The 21,345-nt window shown below is 40.2% G+C and overlaps 1 protein-coding gene across 1 annotated transcript in view; it reads right to left on the bottom strand.

Moving 5' to 3' along the window:
* mdn1 (midasin AAA ATPase 1) overlaps nucleotides 1-21,338 on the bottom strand; it is an 80,156-nt gene extending 58,818 nt beyond the window's left edge. Inside the window, exons 1-17 of the mRNA XM_033647974.2 lie at nucleotides 21,075-21,338; nucleotides 20,553-20,779; nucleotides 19,033-19,257; nucleotides 14,949-15,056; nucleotides 14,512-14,704; nucleotides 14,225-14,434; nucleotides 12,657-12,788; nucleotides 12,435-12,538; nucleotides 10,455-10,569; nucleotides 9,860-10,044; nucleotides 6,632-6,713; nucleotides 5,963-6,058; nucleotides 5,622-5,734; nucleotides 2,224-2,372; nucleotides 1,934-1,994; nucleotides 240-451; nucleotides 45-148 (exon numbers count right to left, since the gene is read on the bottom strand). Coding sequence (XP_033503865.2) covers nucleotides 45-148; nucleotides 240-451; nucleotides 1,934-1,994; nucleotides 2,224-2,372; nucleotides 5,622-5,734; nucleotides 5,963-6,058; nucleotides 6,632-6,713; nucleotides 9,860-10,044; nucleotides 10,455-10,569; nucleotides 12,435-12,538; nucleotides 12,657-12,788; nucleotides 14,225-14,434; nucleotides 14,512-14,704; nucleotides 14,949-15,056; nucleotides 19,033-19,257; nucleotides 20,553-20,779; nucleotides 21,075-21,170 — 2,412 coding nt within the window. The 5' untranslated portion in view covers nucleotides 21,171-21,338. The remainder of the gene's footprint in view (nucleotides 1-44; nucleotides 149-239; nucleotides 452-1,933; nucleotides 1,995-2,223; nucleotides 2,373-5,621; nucleotides 5,735-5,962; nucleotides 6,059-6,631; nucleotides 6,714-9,859; nucleotides 10,045-10,454; nucleotides 10,570-12,434; nucleotides 12,539-12,656; nucleotides 12,789-14,224; nucleotides 14,435-14,511; nucleotides 14,705-14,948; nucleotides 15,057-19,032; nucleotides 19,258-20,552; nucleotides 20,780-21,074) is intronic.
* Nucleotides 21,339-21,345: the final 7 nt, after the last annotated feature.

Raw genomic sequence — 21,345 nt, 5'->3', positions numbered from 1 at the left:
AGAAAGCTGGTTGAAAATCGTCAAATGTATTTTTAGGTCGTTACCTCCACAAAAGCGAAGACCATGGCCGCCTCACAGGCTCGGATCTGCTGCTGGGTCTGGTTCAGCTTGGCAGCCAGCGCCTCCCACCGCTCCTGCAGCAACGCAGCTGCACAAACACACAAAGAATATCAGTCTTTTATTGTTCTACAGAAGCTAGTATAATAACCAATATCATTTTATTCTTTCTTGTACACTACCATTTGATTTCTCCTGCAGTTCCTTGGTGAGAGCAGACTTGCATACATGGTCCATGAGTTTCAGCAGATCCTGCCAGCGCTTCCCCCTGAAGCAGGTCTGCACATGACCCAGGAAGGTCAGGTTCTGCTTCCTCGAGTATGTCTGAGAGAACAGGTCCTCAAAGGCTTCCCGCAAAGGGAGTAAGATCTGCTTGTGGTCTACTGGCTTGTACCTGCATCAAACATAAAATTTTTCACTGGAGTTTTGCTCTGAAACTAAACTTCTGCCATCCACCAGCAGTGACACAGAACCACTATTCTGTAATCTGGAAAATGCTGGAGTTGGGAGATGTATATTATGAAGGCGACTGGTGTTTGGACACAGGAGACGTGACCAGGGTCTGCAACGTACACACACAGTTATGTTTAGATTAACTGGCAAATTCACAAAAGGACTGCATGGGTTTTGTGGACACTAAACCTGCATGAGTAAAACAAAAACAAACTGTGTTATTCTCAAAGTACCTGCAAAGGGCGAAATGCACCCCTAATTTTTCTGCCAAACAAATAGCGTTTCTGTGCTCCTGTGCTATTTGCACAGATAAACAGTCGAATTCACGAAGATCAGCATAAATAGCCACACGTAGTAACAGTAAAATTAATGGTGCCTATATAAAACTGAGCATGTTTGTGTTGTTATATTAGTAGCATAATATCTTATGAGAATCAGACCTTAAGACGGGGCAGATACAGTGGCAGTTGCATGTGATGCACAATTCACAGTGCTATCAGCAACTGCAATTTATTCTTAGTGAATTTGCCCCTCAGGGTTTTTCAGCCAAAAATTGTGTATATTCTTAAGATCTAACAAATCTAACAGATCTATTTTTGTCACCTGACAGAAAATGGCAAATAAGTAAACAATGAAAGAGTAGTGTAAAACTGAGGGGCCTGCATACATTACCCATTTATGAGAGATAAGGTCTAATGCAGATGTGGCTAGTACTGGTGTATCAATACTGACACCGTTTCAAATATTCAAAATTAATATGTATAGATAAACTGATATTTTTGACAACACTATTGGAAGGATTAGATACAGTGCATGCAGTGTTACATGTTTCTCCTGGCTATAACTGGTTGCTAAACTCTACAGTGGGGCAAGGAAAAAACACTCACCACAACCACAGACCCTGGCTTGAAAGGATGTAATCAGTGGATTGCTTGAATAATTCTCTTGACTGTTTGTCTACATATTTTTTAAACCTTTGTTTGAATGTGATGCCATTTTGGTAGATTTGTCCTTTTGTAAAAGGATTAAGCTGTTGCAGAACAAAGAGTTTTTATCCATTGAAATGACAGATGGTATTTGATATAAATATCAAATTTAGGAGTGATAGAAAATGTTATGTTTATGTTATTAAAAGTATGCTATGTAGGGTTTTCCTAAAAAAAAGTACAGTACACAGGTGAGGCCAGAAACAGGTAGCAGTCAGATGCCAGAGTGTAAGAAGCACGTATTCAAGAGGAAGCCACAAAAAAAATTTAGTAACAGTGCAAAAAAAAAAAAAAAAGCAGATATAGTAAGGCAGGACACCAAGCAGACAAAGCTGGTTCCAAATTGAGAGTGAATGTGGGGTTGGCTTCCAATTTCATTTTTGCTGGCAATATTAACAAACAGTATTCCTTTAAAGTACAATTTGTGCGTCACTTACCCTCCGAGCAGGTCTGCGGTGTCACTCTGCTGGTTCATGTTCACAACCCGCAACCTGTGACCTGGATTGAACACACAGCAGTGAATATTTGAATCAGGAAAGATGACAAATCATATGTATTCATTTGTGTAATGCTTTTTATCACAAACACAATATATATATATATATATATCAGGAGAACTTTGATGTTCAGGACACTTCAGCATGTGAACAGGAGAAGCCAGTCTTGCAGGTGGTGGACCACTTACTCTACCTGCTGAGCCACAGTCAAGTTGTGCTCCTGAGCTCACCTGTGACTCTGGCCAGGTGCTGTACGGTGGAAGTCTTTCCAGTTCCTGTCTCTCCAACCAGGAGAACAGGCTCCCCTTTGGCTACACACACTGCCAGCTGTTCCAGCAGCACAGCAGACGGACGTGTGGCAGCAAATGTCTGGTTGTCCCTGTTCATGGAAATAAGGAATACATTTCAAGGTTACACATTCATTTTATGCTTTGTATGTAGATAATGATGTCACAGTCTGCCCCCCTCAACCATAAAATACTTTTTACTTGAACATGCTTGAATGTTAAAATTCTTTGGAAAGTTAGTCTCAACTATGCCCACTATGTTATCAATTGGTAATATGTTTCCTATTTGTACCAAATTTAGATCAACATGTAGAGATCTGTAGATTTCTATGGAAGCCGAGAGAGGCCATGTGCTACAATTATTGTTTTCTGGAGGTCGCTGGCATAACATTCTATCTATAAACTATCTATACACCTACTATGAAGGGGTTTTAAATGTAACTGTTTAAAAGATATAAAAGAAATAGTGAGTCTTTATTATATTAAATTTTCATAAGGTATCAGTCACATATTAAGAGTAGTGACCGATTCCTGTGCTAATTCTTGCTAATTACTGATACTGATAGAGATATGTATCAGTACCAACATATCTGAGATAAAATAATATTAACATTTGTTGGTCGAGCTTTGTAGTTTTTCAATGTTGTGAACACTACATGCATTACTATACTGGGGTGGAGGTACACATCTCAAAGACAGATATCTCAAAACATGGACACACACAACCTAAACTATCTGCATGGCTATTGACCACTAAAGGTAACTGAGAAAATGTGTTGTCTTGTAATGTGGTTGAATCGACCCTTTTAAAGCCTAATAATGTAACTTTTGTGGAACAGTGTTGAATTAAGTCAGAAGCAACAATTATAATAATGGTTAATGTTTAAATGAAGTGTAACAGGAGCACAAGAAGAGTTATGCAGTATTTATAAAAAGTTAGCTAAAATTAGCCAACAGTAGCTACCATGAGCTACTGGGCATACCAGACCAAGTGAGACTGAAGCAGCAGTGTGTTAAAATGACCAAGAGTGCATTTTATTGCTTAAGGGGACAGTTCACAGCCAAAATCAAAAATACAGTTTATCCTCTTACCTGTAGAGCTATTTATCAATCAAGATTGTTTCGGCGTGAGGCTTTGAGTGTTGGAGATATGGGCCATAGAGATGTCTACCTTCTCTCCAATATAATGGAACTAGATGGCACTCAGTTTGTGGTGCTTTGAGCACCACAAAAATACACTTTAAAACTTAACAGCAATGTCTCTTTCCAGAAATCATGACCCGGTTACTCGGTCTTAGTAGTAGTCACATAGAGGTGCTCTTTGGACACTTCAGGTAGGTAGGATCAACTTGCAGAACATAAAAATGTCATCTGCACTTAGAATGTTGATTGTGATATCGCACTGCATGATGTGCAGCCGGACATGACAATCCTTACACACTGAAAGTCAGGGTGTTAGAAGTTGTGGAAAAGGACCTCAAAGACGGCGACCGCCTTAAAAGACTACTCCAACGAGAGACCTTTTGGAGTAGTCTAACTGAAAGCAACAGAATATCTTGATCTCGATGATATATTTACTTTTTCCTTCTCTGTAAGACATTAATTCATGAAAAGTTTGTAGCCAATATGTGCTTGTTGTCATGAGTAGAATACGTGGACCAGATGGAAATTTGATGATTTTATTATATGTACATACGAAAAGGATTAGAAATGTAATTTCTGTTTTTCTAGGATCACTGTTTCTCCCCTCCCTCTCATCTATCTCTTTCTTACAATAACAATCGACAGACCTTGTTGTGAGCAGTTTCATGTAGCAACTATTTTATTTCTACTGAAATACACCCGCCAATCGTATTACCGTGCAGACGGAACCATGTAGCTACTGCTAGCTCACCTAGCACCACTGAGCTGTCATGAGCATGAACCTCTCATCTTAAGAAGCCACACATTTCCTTCTGTGCAGTGATATGGTTGTCGGGTGTAGTTCCTACATGAAACTGCTCACAGCAAGGTCTGTGGATTATCTTGAGTAACCGGGTCATGATTTCCGGAAAGAGATATTGCTGCTGAGATTTTCAGATGTATTTTTTTGGGGCACTTTGAGCACCACAAGCTGAGTGCCATATAGTTCCATTATATTGGAGAGAAGGCATCTCTATGGCTGATATCTCCAACACTCGGGAACTCACACCAAAACAATCTTGATTGATAAACAGCACTACAGGTGAGAGGGAAAATATGTTTTTTCCATTTGTAAGAGGAATGTTTATCTTCTGTCAATAGTTACAGCTCACTTCACAAACAACCGAAACAGAAAAGATCAAAGTCAATGTGCTTTACTATTACACCCTAAGGCCCTGTTTCGACGACAACGGTTTCTCTAAAAACGGAAAAGTCTGTCCTTTGCGTTTTAAAAAACTTCTGCGTTTATATGACGACGTTATTGAAACGATCCCCGTTCACACGGAGCTGCAAAATCTACTGGAAACGCTGTAGTATGCATGCCAGGCCAAAGGGTGTAAATTTGCAAAGCAACACCACGGCATGACGCCATGCGCCTGCGCTGAAGCGTCTTCCTCTACAACGCAGTGATTACAAACCAAAACAAAGAAGACACAATGGCAAAAGCATGCACAGATAACTTTGTCTGGATGGACGACGAGGTGGAGTTGCTACAGTAACAGATCTACACTTCACTTCAAATCAACAGGGTGAGCAGCACAAACAGAGCTCGGCATTGTTGTTGTGACGGTCGGCATGCCTAGTGACTGGAACCGCAATGCGCATGTGCGAAAAGTCTCCGTTGTCAGAGAAACTGCATATTGCAAGTTTACATGACAATGGAGATGCTGCCATTTCCAAAAAGTTGCACTCTGGAACCCGTTTTCAAAACGTTGCATTTTCAGGCACCCAAAACGCCGCTGTCGTGTAAACAATCGGCCAAAATGCAACTAAAGTTTACCATTTTCAGTTGAAATTGTTGTCGTAAAACGGGGCCTAAGATTATTTTTAATATGGCATATTGCTGACACTCAGTATTTGTATGCTACTGTATAAAGTCACACTTGCCTTGTTTGTCAGACTAAACTCTAACACCCATTCATATTGGCTTCCCTGAGAAAAGAATCAATGTGAATATTTGGACATGTCCTGATGGCCGGGCTATTAGACAGCTTTGTTTACCATAATGTAGTTTAAAATCAATTCTATGTTGATTCAATTAAGCAGCAGGGGATCTATTTATGTTTCAGTAGGTGAATGTTGGCACAGCAACTAGCTACTGCATATATGGTGTAAACAGAGGTCAAAGGGGGCAGGACAAAACAGGATGTCCCACTTACACACTCAGCTGCACTGCTTCAGTCTGCTTTCGACCCAGAGTCACTCTGCCAACTGAGGCCTCCAGCTCAGTCAGCGAGATGCCAGGCTGGTACATCTGGCAGAAGTGCAGGGCCTGGACACAAACAGTTGCAATAATTAAAATCATAATATGAATGTAGATTATTAAGAAACATTTTTTCATACTTATTACAGCAATTCAGAAATGACAAGGTGCTGACATTTTCTTCAGGTATAGGATCACATTAATGTCCCAAATAATATTTTCTTATTTTGAATCACAGAGGGGTGCTTCAAATGTCCCCACCAAACTTAATTTTGCCAAAACAGGCTTGTCAGGTACCTTCTCTTTGGAGATGTTGAGCTTGCTTCCAATGACTTCGGCCATTCGCAGTCGACTTTCAGGTTGAGACAGCATGGCTGTGAAGCAGTCCAGAGCCTGATAAAGAGAGGCACCCCAAAAAAGCACCAGTCAATAAAAAAATACACATCCTGAATCACCACTACTTGTTCAGTTTTTACCAAGCAGCAACCTCCAGGGGTGAAAAATGAAGCCAACACAGAAGTGCCCCAAACTGCAATTCCTCTAATGGCCACTCGAGGCTGGCCCCAAAAGCGAGTCTATCCCCACAGGCACCCATGTTAAAATGCCAAACTTTACTGCAGAAATAAACATATTTACAGTGTGGTAATGAGAAATGGCTTGGGTCTCTATAGCCAGTTTCATGGTCATGACAACCACTTGACTTTCATTAAGGTTTAAAATTAAGCATTATTGAGGGTGTGGCCACTTTGAGTTACAGGCTGTCTGCAATGCGTAACCAAAGGTAATTGGTCAGATCCATCCCACCCTCCTCCCCAGCTCTACACTCACATCCCGATATCATCACCTTAGGTCACTTCTGGCTCCAAAAAAACCCACAAGATGCCAACAGCCAAAATGCTAATCTTGAGGCTTCAAAACGGGATTATTTGTGCTTACTTCATGAAAAAAAAAATCAAACTCACTAACCTCTTGGAAAACATGTTGTGCTGTGGCTGATGAGGTGCTGTCAAAGTTAACACTGATCCGCTCACACCATTTCAGCAGGTCCCTGTAGAATCATAAAATAAAAAGACATTAAGAAAACAACATAAAAAGATAGCCTAACAGTTGTATGCCTCTGCGTACCCATCAAGTTGCAGTTACAGTTTACATCCATGTGACTGAAAACATGTATGTTTCAAACACATCCTCCCTCCGGCAGCACACAAGATCTAAAGAATCACCACAGTTCTGTCCCTAAGTTATGATAATAAGTAATGGCCAGAAAAGTGTTTTTGCATAACATTATGATGTCACAGTGAAGCTGACCTTGACTTCTGGATATAAAATGGCTGCTGTGGCTCAGGAGGTTGAGCAAGTCATCCACCAATCGGCTGTTGGCGGTTCAATCCCTGGCTTCTCCAGTCCGCATGATATTGAACCCCAAATTGCTCCTAACTGCTGTGTGATTGTGTATGAATGTTTTAGTAGCAGGTGGCACTTTGTATAGTAGCATCGGCCACCAGTGTGTGAATGTGTGTGTGAATGGGTGAGTAATTTAAAAGTGCTTTGAGTGGTTGAACGACTAGAAAAGCATTATACAAGAGCAGGTCCATTTACCATTTACCACTTTATTCTATTAGACATTTGTGATAAGTAGCATAAGTAGCATAATAATTCTTTTTGTCATAAGCAGCATAATAATTTTAGAGTTATGGTCAAAAACATGTTTTGTGAGGTCACAGTGACCTTGACCTTTTACCTTCAACCACCAAATTCGAATCAGATCATTCTTAAGTCCAAGTGGAAGTTTGGGCCAAATTTGAATAAATTCCCTCAAGGCCTTCTTGGGTATTGCCAGACAAGAATGAGACCGACACAAGGTCACAGTGACCTTGACCTTTGACCATTAAATTGTAATAAGTTTATCCCTGAGTCCAAGTAGACATTTGTGCCATTGTGACCTTGACCTTTGTCTACCAAATTCTAACCAGTTAATCCTTCACTCAAAGTGGAGTTTGTGCATTCTTGAGATATCTTGTTTACAAGATTGAGATGGATGAGGTCACAGTAACCTTGGCCTTTTTCAAATGACCCTCAAAATCTTCACCAGAATGAGATGAATGGACAGTAGAATGGATGGACAACCTAAAAACACAATACCTCCAGCCACAGCTATTGCCAGTGCAGAGGCATAAAAATGACTGAAGTATGAAGTATGTTTGTTTTTTAAGAAATTTGGATGTCAAAGAGACAGTGTTTAAGAGAGACAGATCTCAGATACTACATATTGTCTCTGGTGATAAAGAAGACTGAAACTGGAACAAACAATCTCCATGCACACTGCATTGGATTAAGTGAATATTTAACGACCTTGGAAGGGAAAGCTGGTATCGGTAGCTTTGGCTAATAGTATTAAGTAATGACAGGTAAATCAATAAATTATAAATTGGCACGAATGAGGGCCTTCTTCAATAGTATGAACCCTTATGACCGAGACCAACACATATGAGCTTTACAGGCCTAGCTATAAAGTTAATTACATTGATCCATGACAAGCATATGTACTATTGAAGTGTAGAGCATGGAAACTACAAACACATTGATTATATGGCCGTATCTTGACCTGCGCATGCATCACACTGAAAGCATACAGAAACTTCAAGAAGCACCAGGGCAGATGAGTAATGTCTCTACTTGGTGAGGTGTTTATAAACCAGGTACATGATGAGAACACCTTGGTTTGACCTGAGGAATCTCTGACTGCAGCCCATTGTACAGAGGACAGTCCAATCAATAATCTATTGAACACAGCAGCAGCTTGTGGAAAGCTAATTAAAGGCTGTCGCTGCAGACTGGTTTTCATTGGGGGGAATCTGACAGATGTAAAGGGGACTAGAGCTTTCTATGTTTGCCCCCACTGATGATGACTGTCACGACAAAGGGCCGCTGTGTGGAACTTATGATGTAGAGAAGCCAGACAGACACTGTGTATGTAAACAGCACATGGTCCTTTATGTCCTGTATTTCTATCTGTGTAAATAGCTCAAGAAAAGTGATTATGTCATATAGGGCTTGGCGATATAACGACTAAGTACAATATATATATATATAACAGAGCCACAGTCCTGCTACTCTGTTTAACCTATCTGTTAATTAGTCTACAGTGTGACATCAGTCTATAAGTCACATGTGCTATGCTAAATCAGTATGTGAGATGAATGAAATGACCGCAGTAGTACATGGGCAATCCAGTGCTGTGCTGCGTGTGTGGGAGACAGAGCTGCTTGATTGTGTCAGGTGAGAGTTTGTTTGCTAGTTTGTGTGTGAGGTGAATCATAGCGCATCACCATTCTTCTTGGTAATTGTAGTCTTGTGTGTCACATCGAGACTGCGCCGGGATGCAGCCGAAAGAAAATGCAGCAACAACACAGAAATTTCATATACAAGACGCATATAACGTGGACAAGTGTCTTTCACTCCTTCCCTTCCTTGGCTTCTCTGTTGATGCTATGTGCATTAATATGATTAATAGCCTAAATAAATAAAAACATTTATATAATTTTTCCAGTACTAGATCCATCTGCAATGCCACTGATGCCATGAATTCTTGATGAACTGCAGTAAAAGGGGACCGCGCTTAACGATAGCAAAATTATATCAAAACGTCAATTTAAAAACTCTCACAACTCTTGCAGTATAATCCAAGTCTCATTTATCAAGGCCTTTTTTCAGTACTTCCCAAACATATGTATTTTTGATAAAAACATTACTATTTAAAACACTTTCACATTACGAGGAGCACACCTGGTCAACATACATTGGATAAATGAGACTTAGATTATACTGCCTGGGTTGTGTTTGATATAGTTTTGCTGCTGTGAAGCGTGACCCCCCCAATGCCTTCAATTCATCAAGAATTTTCTCACGTTTTAGATTCTTTGTTTGCCGTGGAGGCATTTGAGAAATACAAAGTCTTCATCTCAATTCAGCATAACATGGGGAGAGAACTGATGTAAAAATGGTAGTTTTATGGGTAAAGTATTTCTTTAACCCCTTGGCCACCGAGGTACCCCTATTACATTTAAGGTTTAAGCTGATATTTCTAAATAGAAAATAGTGAGTTAAATTAAAATTAAAAGTTGTTTTTTAAATTCAATTACCAGACAAAGGCAAGTAAAGGGAACATAGAGAAAGTAGTGAGCTGAGCCTCACCTCAGTGACAGCGCTCTCCCCTCCAGCGGTGTGCTTTTGTCCTCAGACTTGTGCTGTTGGCTGTTGTCGGAGGTTTGGAGGCTGCTTGTGTCCTGGTCAGAGTGTCTCTCCCCAGTCAGCTGGCAGTAGATATCCAGGAGACGATCTGACACCACCGTCAGCTTGGGATACCTGCTAATGAGCACCTACACACAGAGACAGATGGTAAGCTTGCAATACATGAGGGAAATTCAGGAAGATTTTTGTAGGAATACTTTACACAGAAAAGAAAACTGTGAGAAAACTTAAGACATATTTACTATTACATATTGACCAGAAATGTTATGTCGTGTTTGCGATTACTCCAGCTAATTAGACCTGGGTGGAGCTATGCAAGGAATTACATGACGTCACCAAACTCTATGTACTAATATGAATGATAAGAGGGTAAGTTGTCCTGCCCTAACAGGTTCAACCAAACCGACACAAGGCTGATGAAGATGTTGATAAACATGCCCACACTGTCCTGAGGAGTGGGCTAATAAGGCAGTGTAAGTGAAAACACTATGTGGGTAAACTACAGGTGTGTGGGGGCTTTAAAGCCAACAACGCTCACCTTTTTCAGCTCCTCTCGTGTCATGTTACCCATCTGCAGCTTGGTCCAGTACTTGTCCAGCAGCGCTGCGTGAGAGTTCTGTGGTTTGTGCCAACTGCCACCACTGTAGTACATCCTGCAATACACATTTACACTCATGTCATATCATGCCCACTTTATGACTGGACAGGTATGTGGAGGCGTCAAAGTAGGTTGGGTTCAAACGTTCCCAAATTCTCATTTGTGACTGATCACACAGCTACTGTACAGCTATATGCAGTTGTTCCCAAATATATGACCCAGTGGGCCTTGTGCAAGGACATTTTCATATCCTTATTATCCTAAACCTCTCAAACAAGTGTGTATGAGCAAGTTGGATTCACCAACTTTATAAAATGCACAAATTGGCTGAAAGCTGCCTATTTCAACTTGATGAATGCCTGTTCATGAGCAGGTGCATGTTTGAGAGATTTAATCCTTTGGTTAATTTATGCCCCCCGACTGGTAGCTAAGGCTACCTGTTCTGCTCCATTTGTGGGGAGGTTTCATTCCTATTAATGTTAACAGAAAGCGTAAACAGAAAACTTGCAGAGCTCCAAGTCCTGCTGTCAGGAATCATCAGGATAAAACAGAACAAAGTTGGTATCAATACTCCTGGTCAAACATTACTCCAATACAAGTGAAAGTTGCTCAATTAAATTATTGTTGAAGTACTTGCTTTTAAAATACTTAAGTATTTAAAGTACTTTTTTATATCTCTACTCATTGTTGTATACTGTCACAATACATTTACAGAACCTAATGACTCTAAAACAACCCACTGAATGCACTGACTTGCTTGCAGAACCTGTAAAATGAAAAGCTTGTTGAATATGCTGCAAAGCCTATAGAAATGCCCACAGAAACACAAACTGACAAACATCTCAAAAACTTAAAAACATGGACTTGAGGTATGGCCATGGGTGACCTGGTGGGGAATCTTCATCTCCATCTGCTGCCATAGCCATAGTAACACCGCATAACCAAATACAACTGCCTGATGATGATCCCTCCTCTCTACCGTCTCTACCGATGTGATTCCCAATCCGAGTAGCGCATGTGCGATGTAGAGGAACAGGAACAGTACTTGGTACAGACTTCAAAGCAAATTTAACGCGTAATAGCCTTCATAAAAATTAAAATGTAGTGGAGTCAAAAGTACAATATTTGTCTTTCAAATGTAGTGTAGTCCAAATAAGTTTGCAAAAAAAATTAAAAAATACTCAAGTGAAGTACAGATACTCAAAAACTGTACTTAGGTAAAGTACTTAAGTAAATGTACTTTGTCACTGTCCACCACTGTCAAATGGCATGTTTTATCTGAGCAACAGGCCAAAAACCTAAAGTTTCTCTATTTGTTATCATACATGACAAAGAAAGCATCAAATCTCCAAGAAGCATGGACCAAAGGTTTGGATTTTTTTTTTTTTGCTTAGAAAATTACTAAAACAATTATTTGATTATCAAAATAGCTGCCAAATAATTTCTGTCAACTGGTAAATAGATTAATCGACTTATTGTTGCAGCACTACTTAAGATAGTCAAGAACAAGACAGCTTTGTGCAATGGATGAACTTGTACAACCATCTCAATTATTCTTAAACTATTGGTTTAGTCTAAGCAGCCAAGAGAAGACTACTTGTCTTTAAACCTGCATTTGGCTGTGGCCCTTGAGAATAGGTATGTTCAGTCACAGTTTTACTTTTAAACAAGGTCTGACAAGTTGTTGTACATCATACATTGTATGAGGCTTACTGAGACCTTAACAATGCAAGATCAGTGAGGTCAACTGCAGGTTGTCCCCATGTATTTGTAATTGGGATGTGAATCTTAGTAGCCTACACATCAATAACCTCTTGACATGTTCAAACTGTAAGACACATCTAAATAGTGACAGATAATCAGGTAACCACTACAAGCTGCTGTTCCATAAGTACACTTAGAATGTAATGACATTCTTACCGTCTTGTTGCAAAGAACTGAAATCCAGGAGCGACATCAATGCAATCTTCTCGTCCTGGAATCATCAGCTTTTTATTCTCCATCAAAGGCAGGAGGACGGATACCTAAAAAACGAACATTTTAGTCCAGTTGTGGGTTGTTGCAAAGATATATTAACAACAAACAGGTCTAACACAAAGCTGTTTATTAAGAATCTACACTGAGAATCTAGTTGTAACTGACCACATCCAGAGGTGCGTGGTCGATGTCTTCCAGGAGGATCCACTGGCCTTTAGACACAGCCTGTGTCAGCGTTCCTGGCTGCCACACAAACTTCCCTGGTATATCAGTACAACGGTACATCCCAAGCAGCATCTGTGAAACAAACCCCACATTTAGAAATTGTTAGCCTCCCATCTAACATCCATTGAGTTATAAAGGGACACTCCAGTCATTTAGTATTTGAATTTCAATTAAGTTGAGAGACAGACAAGGGACGTATTTAACCCAAAGAGACCCAGAGGACCACCAGCAGTCTGGTCAACATGACTGTCTCTTAGAGACTATAGTGGGCTGAGTTTTGAAGCTAGAGAGTACATCTGAAGGAATTAATTGGTGCCAACAATGTCATGCTAGCTTGTCGGGTAGGGGGATAAATAATGCTCAGAGTAAGGCAAAACTTTGGCAAGGGAAAAACTGGCATGGCCAATTTTACAGGGTTCCGTTGACCCCTCATCTCAAGATATCTGAATGAAAATGGGTTCTGTGGGTACCTACAGGTGTCCCCTTTACAGACATGCCCACTTTATGCTAGTCCCATGCAGTTTTGGGCAAAAACCATGCAGTTTTTTCCTCATACATTACAAATGTGTTATTTTCGCCTATCTATATTACTGTATACTTGAGTCCCTAAAGAGAATTGGAAATGCATAAATTGGGCATGACTGAAAGCTGAGACTCATGTGGATTCAATATGCCCAATTGTGTTCATGTGTGATGCGGTAAACCAACATAGTAGCCACTTGCTCGTAGTGAGGCCACTTGGCTTTCATATGTATAATGACAGTAAGGGAGTTTCTCAGCATTTTCTAGAACAGAAGAGATGGAGCTTGCCACGTGTTGAAAATGCAGTTCTTAAAGAAATCTCCAAATGTCAAGTATTTTTTAATACCAAATCACAGCATGGGTTTTCTGTGGTGTTCCTCAAGGTCATGGTGTCTTAATGTGGTATTTTGGAGGGATTTTTGACCGTTTTTATGAAATGCCTACATATAGGCGCCTGACCAAAAACAATGCTTGTTACAGTTATGACTTGAAAAATTTGACATCAATCTTTAGGTTCCCAGCTGTCAGATGATGTATTCATATACTGTTGACCTGCTATCTCCCCCCAAAACATCCCAAGCATATGGTCCAAGCATCAAAATACTGGATCCTACAGTTCCCATAATGTAAGTACATAGTTTCCCTGCCTCTTACATGCCCACTTCTTTCAATCCTTATGTTTCTAGTTTGTAAAGCTGGATTTCTGTTAAAAATGTTAGGCCTCGGGGCATCGGTGGCTTAGTGGTAGAGAGCAGACACCCCATGTACAAGGCTGTTGCCGCAGCAGCCCGGGTTCGACTCCCCCCCCCCCCCCCCCCCCCCCCCCCTTCACATGTGTCTGTCCTATCCATTAAAGGCTAAAAATGCCCCCCAAAAAATCTATATATATAATGAAAAAAAAAAAAAAAAAAAAAGCCAGCCTCACTAAACTGAATTTATGTCTTAAATTAGTGGAATACGTTTAGATTGATTCCATGCACCCTTACCTTGCTGTCAGTTTGATCCCCAAGCTGGATCTTTAGGATCTCTGTAGCTTTCGTATGTCCTGTGACAGCAGCCATAAACTCAACCAGGGCAGTTTTACCGCATCCAATGGGCCCCTCAAGCAGCACAGGCTTCTGGGAAGCCACAGCCAACGCCAGTCTTCTCAGATTACGACAGGTTGAGTCCACCAGCACAAGATCTTTCTGGCCCCTCTGCAAATTAAGATCAATATTAGGACCAAAAGGATCAACAGCAGATCATTTTATGTGAAAAAACAAAGGGTACATACCTGTTCTGCCTGTCTCGGAACTATCCTGGGTAGGACAACACCACAGACCGCCACCACATTCTGGGAAAGGTCCTCTGACACCACCTGGCCCCTGGTAAACTTGTTAGCTTTCTCCTGGCGCCACATCACAGAGCCCTGGTTGGCTAACACTAGGGCTTTTTCCACCTCCAGCTGCTGAGTTTCTTCCAAAGCTCTAAAGACAGAACAAATGGAAAGTTATGACACTGGCATGATACTTTTATACTTTTATTCAAGGACAATTTTGAGGGCAGTACTTAAAATTGAGTTTTTTTAGACTGTATTATTAGTACTAATACTAATACTTAAGTAAGGATTCAGAATACTTCTTCCATTACCAATTGAAACTAAAAATGTTCAATAATACTCTGCCCTAGATACAGCAGTAGATAATGCAAGGAAAAAAACAAGCTACATACTTAATTTTCATGTGCAGGATCTCATCACTGGAGAGCACCTTTCTCAGAAAGATGGTTTTCTGATTATCCGTCATGTGGGAGACCAACGCTAAACACTGGGCGGTGTATCTGTTGGAGACAATGAGAAAATACTGTACATTTAATTCTTTAGGCAAATAAGTAGAAAACAAAAGAATGCAATAATGTTGTTTAAAGGCTGAAGAAAGGTATTCAACAGTATTAACAGTGTTGTAACAGCTAAATGTTAACACCAAGACAGTAATGGAAGAAAAAGAACTGAGGGTCTTAACTAAAAACTGTAGAAAAATATGAAGACATTTTGATGTCATCAAAAGTTTTCTGAAGGGATATTTTGCAGAATGGATATTGGTTTACAGCTCATTACCATCTTGGCAATTTATGAAAACCAGAAAATCAGAATAAAGATTTGTATGTTAGTAAAGCAAACACAGTCCCAAACAAACATCTCTAAAATGTTTCACATCATCCATGTCCTGTCATCATCCCTGACTTAACATGACTTAAAGTGGAAACAGACACCTTTTCAAACCCCCAACCCCCCAGTATTTCCAAGTGGTATTATTGCGGACAACTAGATCACTTTCCGTTTTTCTAAGAGCCTCAAATTACCACAGAACACCACCAACCACCATTTCTGCTACTAGGGATTGCAAATGCAAAGAAATTACATTGATACACTATGGTTACTGGGGGTAGCTACCGGGGAAAACAAAAGTGATATTCTCTTCCTGTTCTGGTTGCACAATTGTTGACACTATAGCCAATGAATTGTGAAATCAATTTTTTTTTTCATAATGATAAGTTAAAGCAAAACACTTCAACACTTCACGAAATTAGTCACCTCTTGTGTTGAATTTGTCAATAAAACTTTATTTCCTAGCATGCCATCACATTAAACATATGACTGGTTAAATGACGTTGATTCACTGCGCGAGTTGTGTAAGAGTCTCTGTTTTTGGACTCTTCGTTCACTGGAGGCATGCCAGAAAAACAAAGTTTTCTTCATGAATTTAAAGTAACACAGGGCGAGTAACTGATATTCAAAAATGGACATTTGTGGGTTAAATTATTCCTTTAACACACTCTCGATAGCTGGTTGGATTTATAAACGTACCATCTGGCTGTCAGCTTTGTGGGGGTTTTTTAGTAATTAATTTTACATTCTATATCTTGTTTGCTCTTAACTCTTTCATTGTATCCTTTATTGTGTTTTATATTTTACTGCTATGTAAAACACTTTGAATTGCCCTGGTGTATGAAATGTGCTATAAAGCTGCCTTGCCTTGCCTTTTATTGATACTTTCAGGTTGTTAGCTTGTTAGCTAGCGTAACTATTCTACCTGGCTAGCCATCCAGCAACATATTGTGCTTCAAACATCTACAATATACACTGCCAAACTAAACAAATCAAACGTAGCATTACTCTTAGCTAGTAGACACTTTTTTAATATTAACATCAGTTACTTTTTCAAATTAACCTGTTACATATTATGCTAGCCACCCTTCACGTTAGCTTAACTCTGCTTTTGCTACATTAACGCGATGTCAGCAAAACAGGGACAATGAGACAACCTCCAATTAAGCTGGGTTAATTATTCCAGGACAGTTTAGCCTTAACATAATGTAAATACTCTAATAATTTGTTTTTTAATCATCGCACATTATGTAGCTGCTTGTTAGCAAATGAAACCAAACACAAAAAAGTGTATAACTTTAGCTTAAGTGAGAGGGATAACTTTTGACCTTGGAAAAAATGTATGTATACCGCCTTTTTAGTTAGCTGAACTTTTGTTAGGATTTGGGTTACTGAGTTTATTTTTCAAATATATAAATAAATAAATATGTTTAGTACACTTCAGTAGTTCTTTTAACCAAGTGAAATAGATTAACATTTTAAGTTAGCTGTCAGAAATGCTTGGTTTCTCCAAATCTGAATTACAGCAAGTGGGCTAATGTCAACTGTTTTTGCTACGCAGCTGCTTCTAATTACAGTCTGACCAATACGACTTGTAGTCAGCATAATGCATATTTTAATGTTTTGAACTAGAAAGACATACCTGAGGAGGAACAGCTACAGATAGTATAGACTTTTTTTTTAGATTAATGGACAAATTTCCCTCACCTTCATGGCTGCCAGTCATATCAGCACAGTAATGGAAATGCTGTAGTTGTTTTACATTGTGACTGGTCACAGTAGGACAAGCACAGGTGTTACTGATATCATTAACGACGGCTCTGTTCTAAATAACTGTGACAGTCAGCCAGCATGAACATGACCAGGACCCTAAAAATTAAGCAACTAAATGAAATCCAGCCATCATTTATTTTAATGTTTACATACATTTTTTTTTAATATTGTGACATGACAAAATGTCTTTTGAAAAAAAAAGGCCCACTGTGGAAATGTGAACCTTGTTTGAGGAAAATAATCACAGTGAATATCAAGCCAAAGCTAGATTATCATTTTGTACATGAATGATTTGAAGAATGTACATTATCAAAAAAAATGGGAATAATTACTTTGACAACATTAAAAGCACACTTAATGTTATGTACTGTCTTTTAAGCAAGTTTCAAGCATCTTACGCCTATTTTCAAAATTTAACAAAATAAGGAAACAATAATGGTTGACGAGAAAGCAGGAAAATTACATTTGAAAATCCATACAAGGATGGTATGCTTTGAAAAGACATACATTTAGGCCTCCATCACACAGAAAGCATTGTGCAGGGTGCAAAATGCGAGGTGCACAACACTGCCTTTTTTTTTATTTGAATGCCACTCGTAAAAAAACAAACAAAAAAAAAACGCTTTTTATTTTTTGCCAAGCAACCACACCATCAGCTCCTTACCCTAACCTTCACGTGTAATCAATCTACCGTTCATTTTTTTCAATTTTTTAATCTTATTTTATTTCACAGTAATCAGTAGCTGGTTACTAAAATGGACAGGCAGAGGGTACTTGCTCTAGCTCTGGTTGAGGATGAGAGGCTGTCAGCAAATAGGTTGTTGGGCAAAGAAAATGTAAATCTGTGTGGGTACATGAGACCCTAAAAAAGAGGGTGGATCATGGGGAGTACCACTGGCTGGTCCAGGAGCTTTGCCTCGATGATGGCCATTTCCAGGCACATTTTAGGATGACCCAGGGGCAGTTTGACAACCTGCTGTCTATCACTGGGCCTAGCAAACAAAAATGAATACTAACTACAGGGAGTCCACTGGTCTTGCCAAGTGACTGAGCACTACTAGTTTCTCCTACACTGTTTACCAACTGTAAACTTGTTGGTGTGACCACCACAGAGGGCCTGCCTCTCAAATCATTCAATTGGTCATAGGGAAAAAAGCAGCGATGACATGGGACGCTTTTCGGGAACTGCGTATTGGTTCGACAGCCCATTGTTCCGACCATATTAAACTCATTGTTCCTAAGTCCGTTCTGAAATCATCATGATGCCCTGTGGTTAAGGTCTGGTTAGGTTTAGGCACAAAAACCACTTGGTTAGGGTCAGGAAAAGATCATGGTGTGGGTTAAAATGAAAAAGAAAGTGACAAACACATAAGCCGTGAGCCTGCTCCGCCTCAAGCCGGTCGCGGCGCACCATACGCCTGCCGTGAGCCGTTCAGCACCGCGGACAGTCGGACTAATGGGACGTCGAACCAATGGGCTGTCGAACCAATGACATGGACCCCGCTTTTCCGCTCAGAGTTGAAGTTTTTTCAACTCGAGGAGTTTAGAGCGCTCCTGCAAAAACACCAGGTGCCTAGAGCGCAGAACATGAGGTGCATCACAATACAAAACACGTAAGCAAAAAGCTTCATTTGCATTCACAAAAATTACAAAAAAAAAAAAACACCTTCAGCTGCTAAAAGACATTCTATGTGAACAAGGCCTTAGAAATAAAGCCAACTACTTTACTATATACATTAGCGGACTGACCTACACCTGCAAAGACATCTTTTTGGATTCCCACATTTGATACCATTTGTGGTTAAGGACTCTTATAAGACTCTCTTATAAGTCCCATGAAGCCTCTGTGAGTCTAAAGAGGAATTAGGCACATACCCTCGAACCATGACATCGCTGGTGAGCAGCTGTGAAACGCAGGGACTCCAGTCCCAGAGCATTCGAAACTTGGCACAATCACTCTGGAGGAAACGCAAGGTGGCACCCATGAGGTCACGCAGCTTCATCCTCCTGGGGCCATAGTGAACAGCCGATGACTCTTCACTGGTGAAAAAGAGCCTCTGAAACACTGGAGGGGCATCACTGAAATACCTCGTAGCAAACCTTAACGGAGAGAAGAAGATAATTAGTTAGGGTAGATGTATGTATATTGTCATCTTACATTTATGTCAGATGGCTTGTTCTGACAGGGAAGTCTTAACGGCTTTAGTTCACTCTCCATGCTCTTGTCAAAGCCACCAGACTCCATTGACATAAACAGTCACTTTAAGTCACTGAACCTGAGAGCTGCTGGTCTAGTGCTGCCTCGATCAATTTGTTTTTTGTTATGATGTGACTTTGGTGAATCCGAATAAACCCTTTAAGCACCAAAGTCACACAATAAAACAAACAAACTAACCAATGCAACAGCTTCAGTTCCCCATCGGAAATGCTGCTTATGTGATCATATTTTTTGTTCTTTTTTTATTGCAGAAATTAGACTACAGTCATGGAAGACTTATGGAGCAGCTTTGTATACATGAGGTGACAACTGAGATTTTTGCCCAATTTTGATCAAAGCATAGGAGCTGCATTCAAGGCTGTGTTACCAACTTGGCAAAGTGGGCAACTTCAGCAAGACCCCCAGACCCCTAAGAGCCTCAGTATGCACTGTGTTTGGTTTATACTACAAAATCATGATCTCAACTGAATAGTAGGGGAGGGGGAAATAATTGCTACAGCATAGTATCGCGACATTTGGTGATTCCCAACCCTACAGAATAGACAAGGGATTTGCATTATGTAGTTGATTTTTTTTTTTACACATACACTTGTTTTCTTTCAGAGAGTGACATAAGAAGACTGATGTCAATCACATGTCTGTGTGTGTCAAGTACAGAGCTTGAGTCCCAGTACGATTAGCCTAGCTTAGCATGAAGACTAGAAGCAGGGGGAAACAGCTAGCCTGGATCTGTCCAAAATTCATGGTGTGTCATTTGTTTAATTCATAAACAAACTTAAATTTAACAATACCAATTTGTGGTTTTAGGGGAATTACATGCTGGCCACATAGCTGGTAAACACATTTTAATTTTGTTCTGATTTTTTTTCCCAAATATTGAACTGTAACTTTTATCTTGACGCTTTGTGCTATAAAAAAAAAAATGTGTTGTAATACCTTTGTTACTCAGGAAGCAAGATACTCTGTTTAATTTATGTACTTGAAGGTAACACAACACATGGAAGAAGTGCTGGTGGTGAAAGGTGTCAACACAGGCCCACACCTAACTTTTGCCCAAGAGCCCCCAACTGAGTAAATCCAGCCATGCGTCCTGATGCAGCACCAGCATCTTTAGAGGACAGGGTGACAAAAGAGGACATTCCCTATGCTCACTGTGAAAAGAATAGATTCCACTTACGCCTGTGCATCAGGACTGATGCAGAGGAGTTTGCTGAGGGCCACACACAGGCGCTCATGGAGGTCATGGTTGATCCTGCCACCAGCTTTGACCCTCTCTGCATTACGCTCCAACAGGTCCAAAACCAGTGGCCGCAGGTGTCGGGCAATCAGCAGAGTATAATCCTTCTCCAACAGCAGCTGAGCCACACACTCTAGAATACACTGCCTGTCCTGCTGACTCCATATCTGAGGAGAGATCATATGGGAAAGGTCCACGTTTGAAATATTGATTAGGTGACATAACAGCCACACATAAATTAATATTTCTTAAAAATGTTTACATTCTATGGATTAACAAGGCAACATAATAGCTTTAATGACACAAAATACACGATAATTATGCCATCTGTATAGTGATTACTGACATGTGAAGGGGAGGGCACTGCATGCTGCACACAGGACACGTTTGAGCCAGTGTGAAAATAAGGCAATCCAAGCACATTGTTTTACTCTGTAATAGCCAGGAATGAACGTGACTTACCTGTTTTGACAGATATTGGCTCAGCTCGTTGTGACTTTTGTCAACATGTCTGGATATGGTGCCCAGTGATGACAGGCTCAATTCTAAATTTTCCATCGTATCATTTGTCGCCTCTGGAGGAGCGATCTACAGCCAAAACACGTTCGCGCGCTCTATGAACAGATATCCTGATTTACTGTTATCAAACCAAACTGTGAGGCTCATCACGCGCCTGTATGTCTGGGGTTGTATCACAACACACATGCACGTTCCCGTCACTGGTGTTAAAATC

This window comes from Epinephelus lanceolatus, chromosome 13 (genome assembly GCF_041903045.1).
Source record: "Epinephelus lanceolatus isolate andai-2023 chromosome 13, ASM4190304v1, whole genome shotgun sequence".
In the NCBI taxonomy this organism is placed as follows: Eukaryota; Metazoa; Chordata; class Actinopteri; order Perciformes; family Serranidae; genus Epinephelus; species Epinephelus lanceolatus.
The sequence above is the reverse complement of the archived record's forward strand: the minus strand, read 5'-3'. Positions and strand labels throughout refer to the sequence as shown.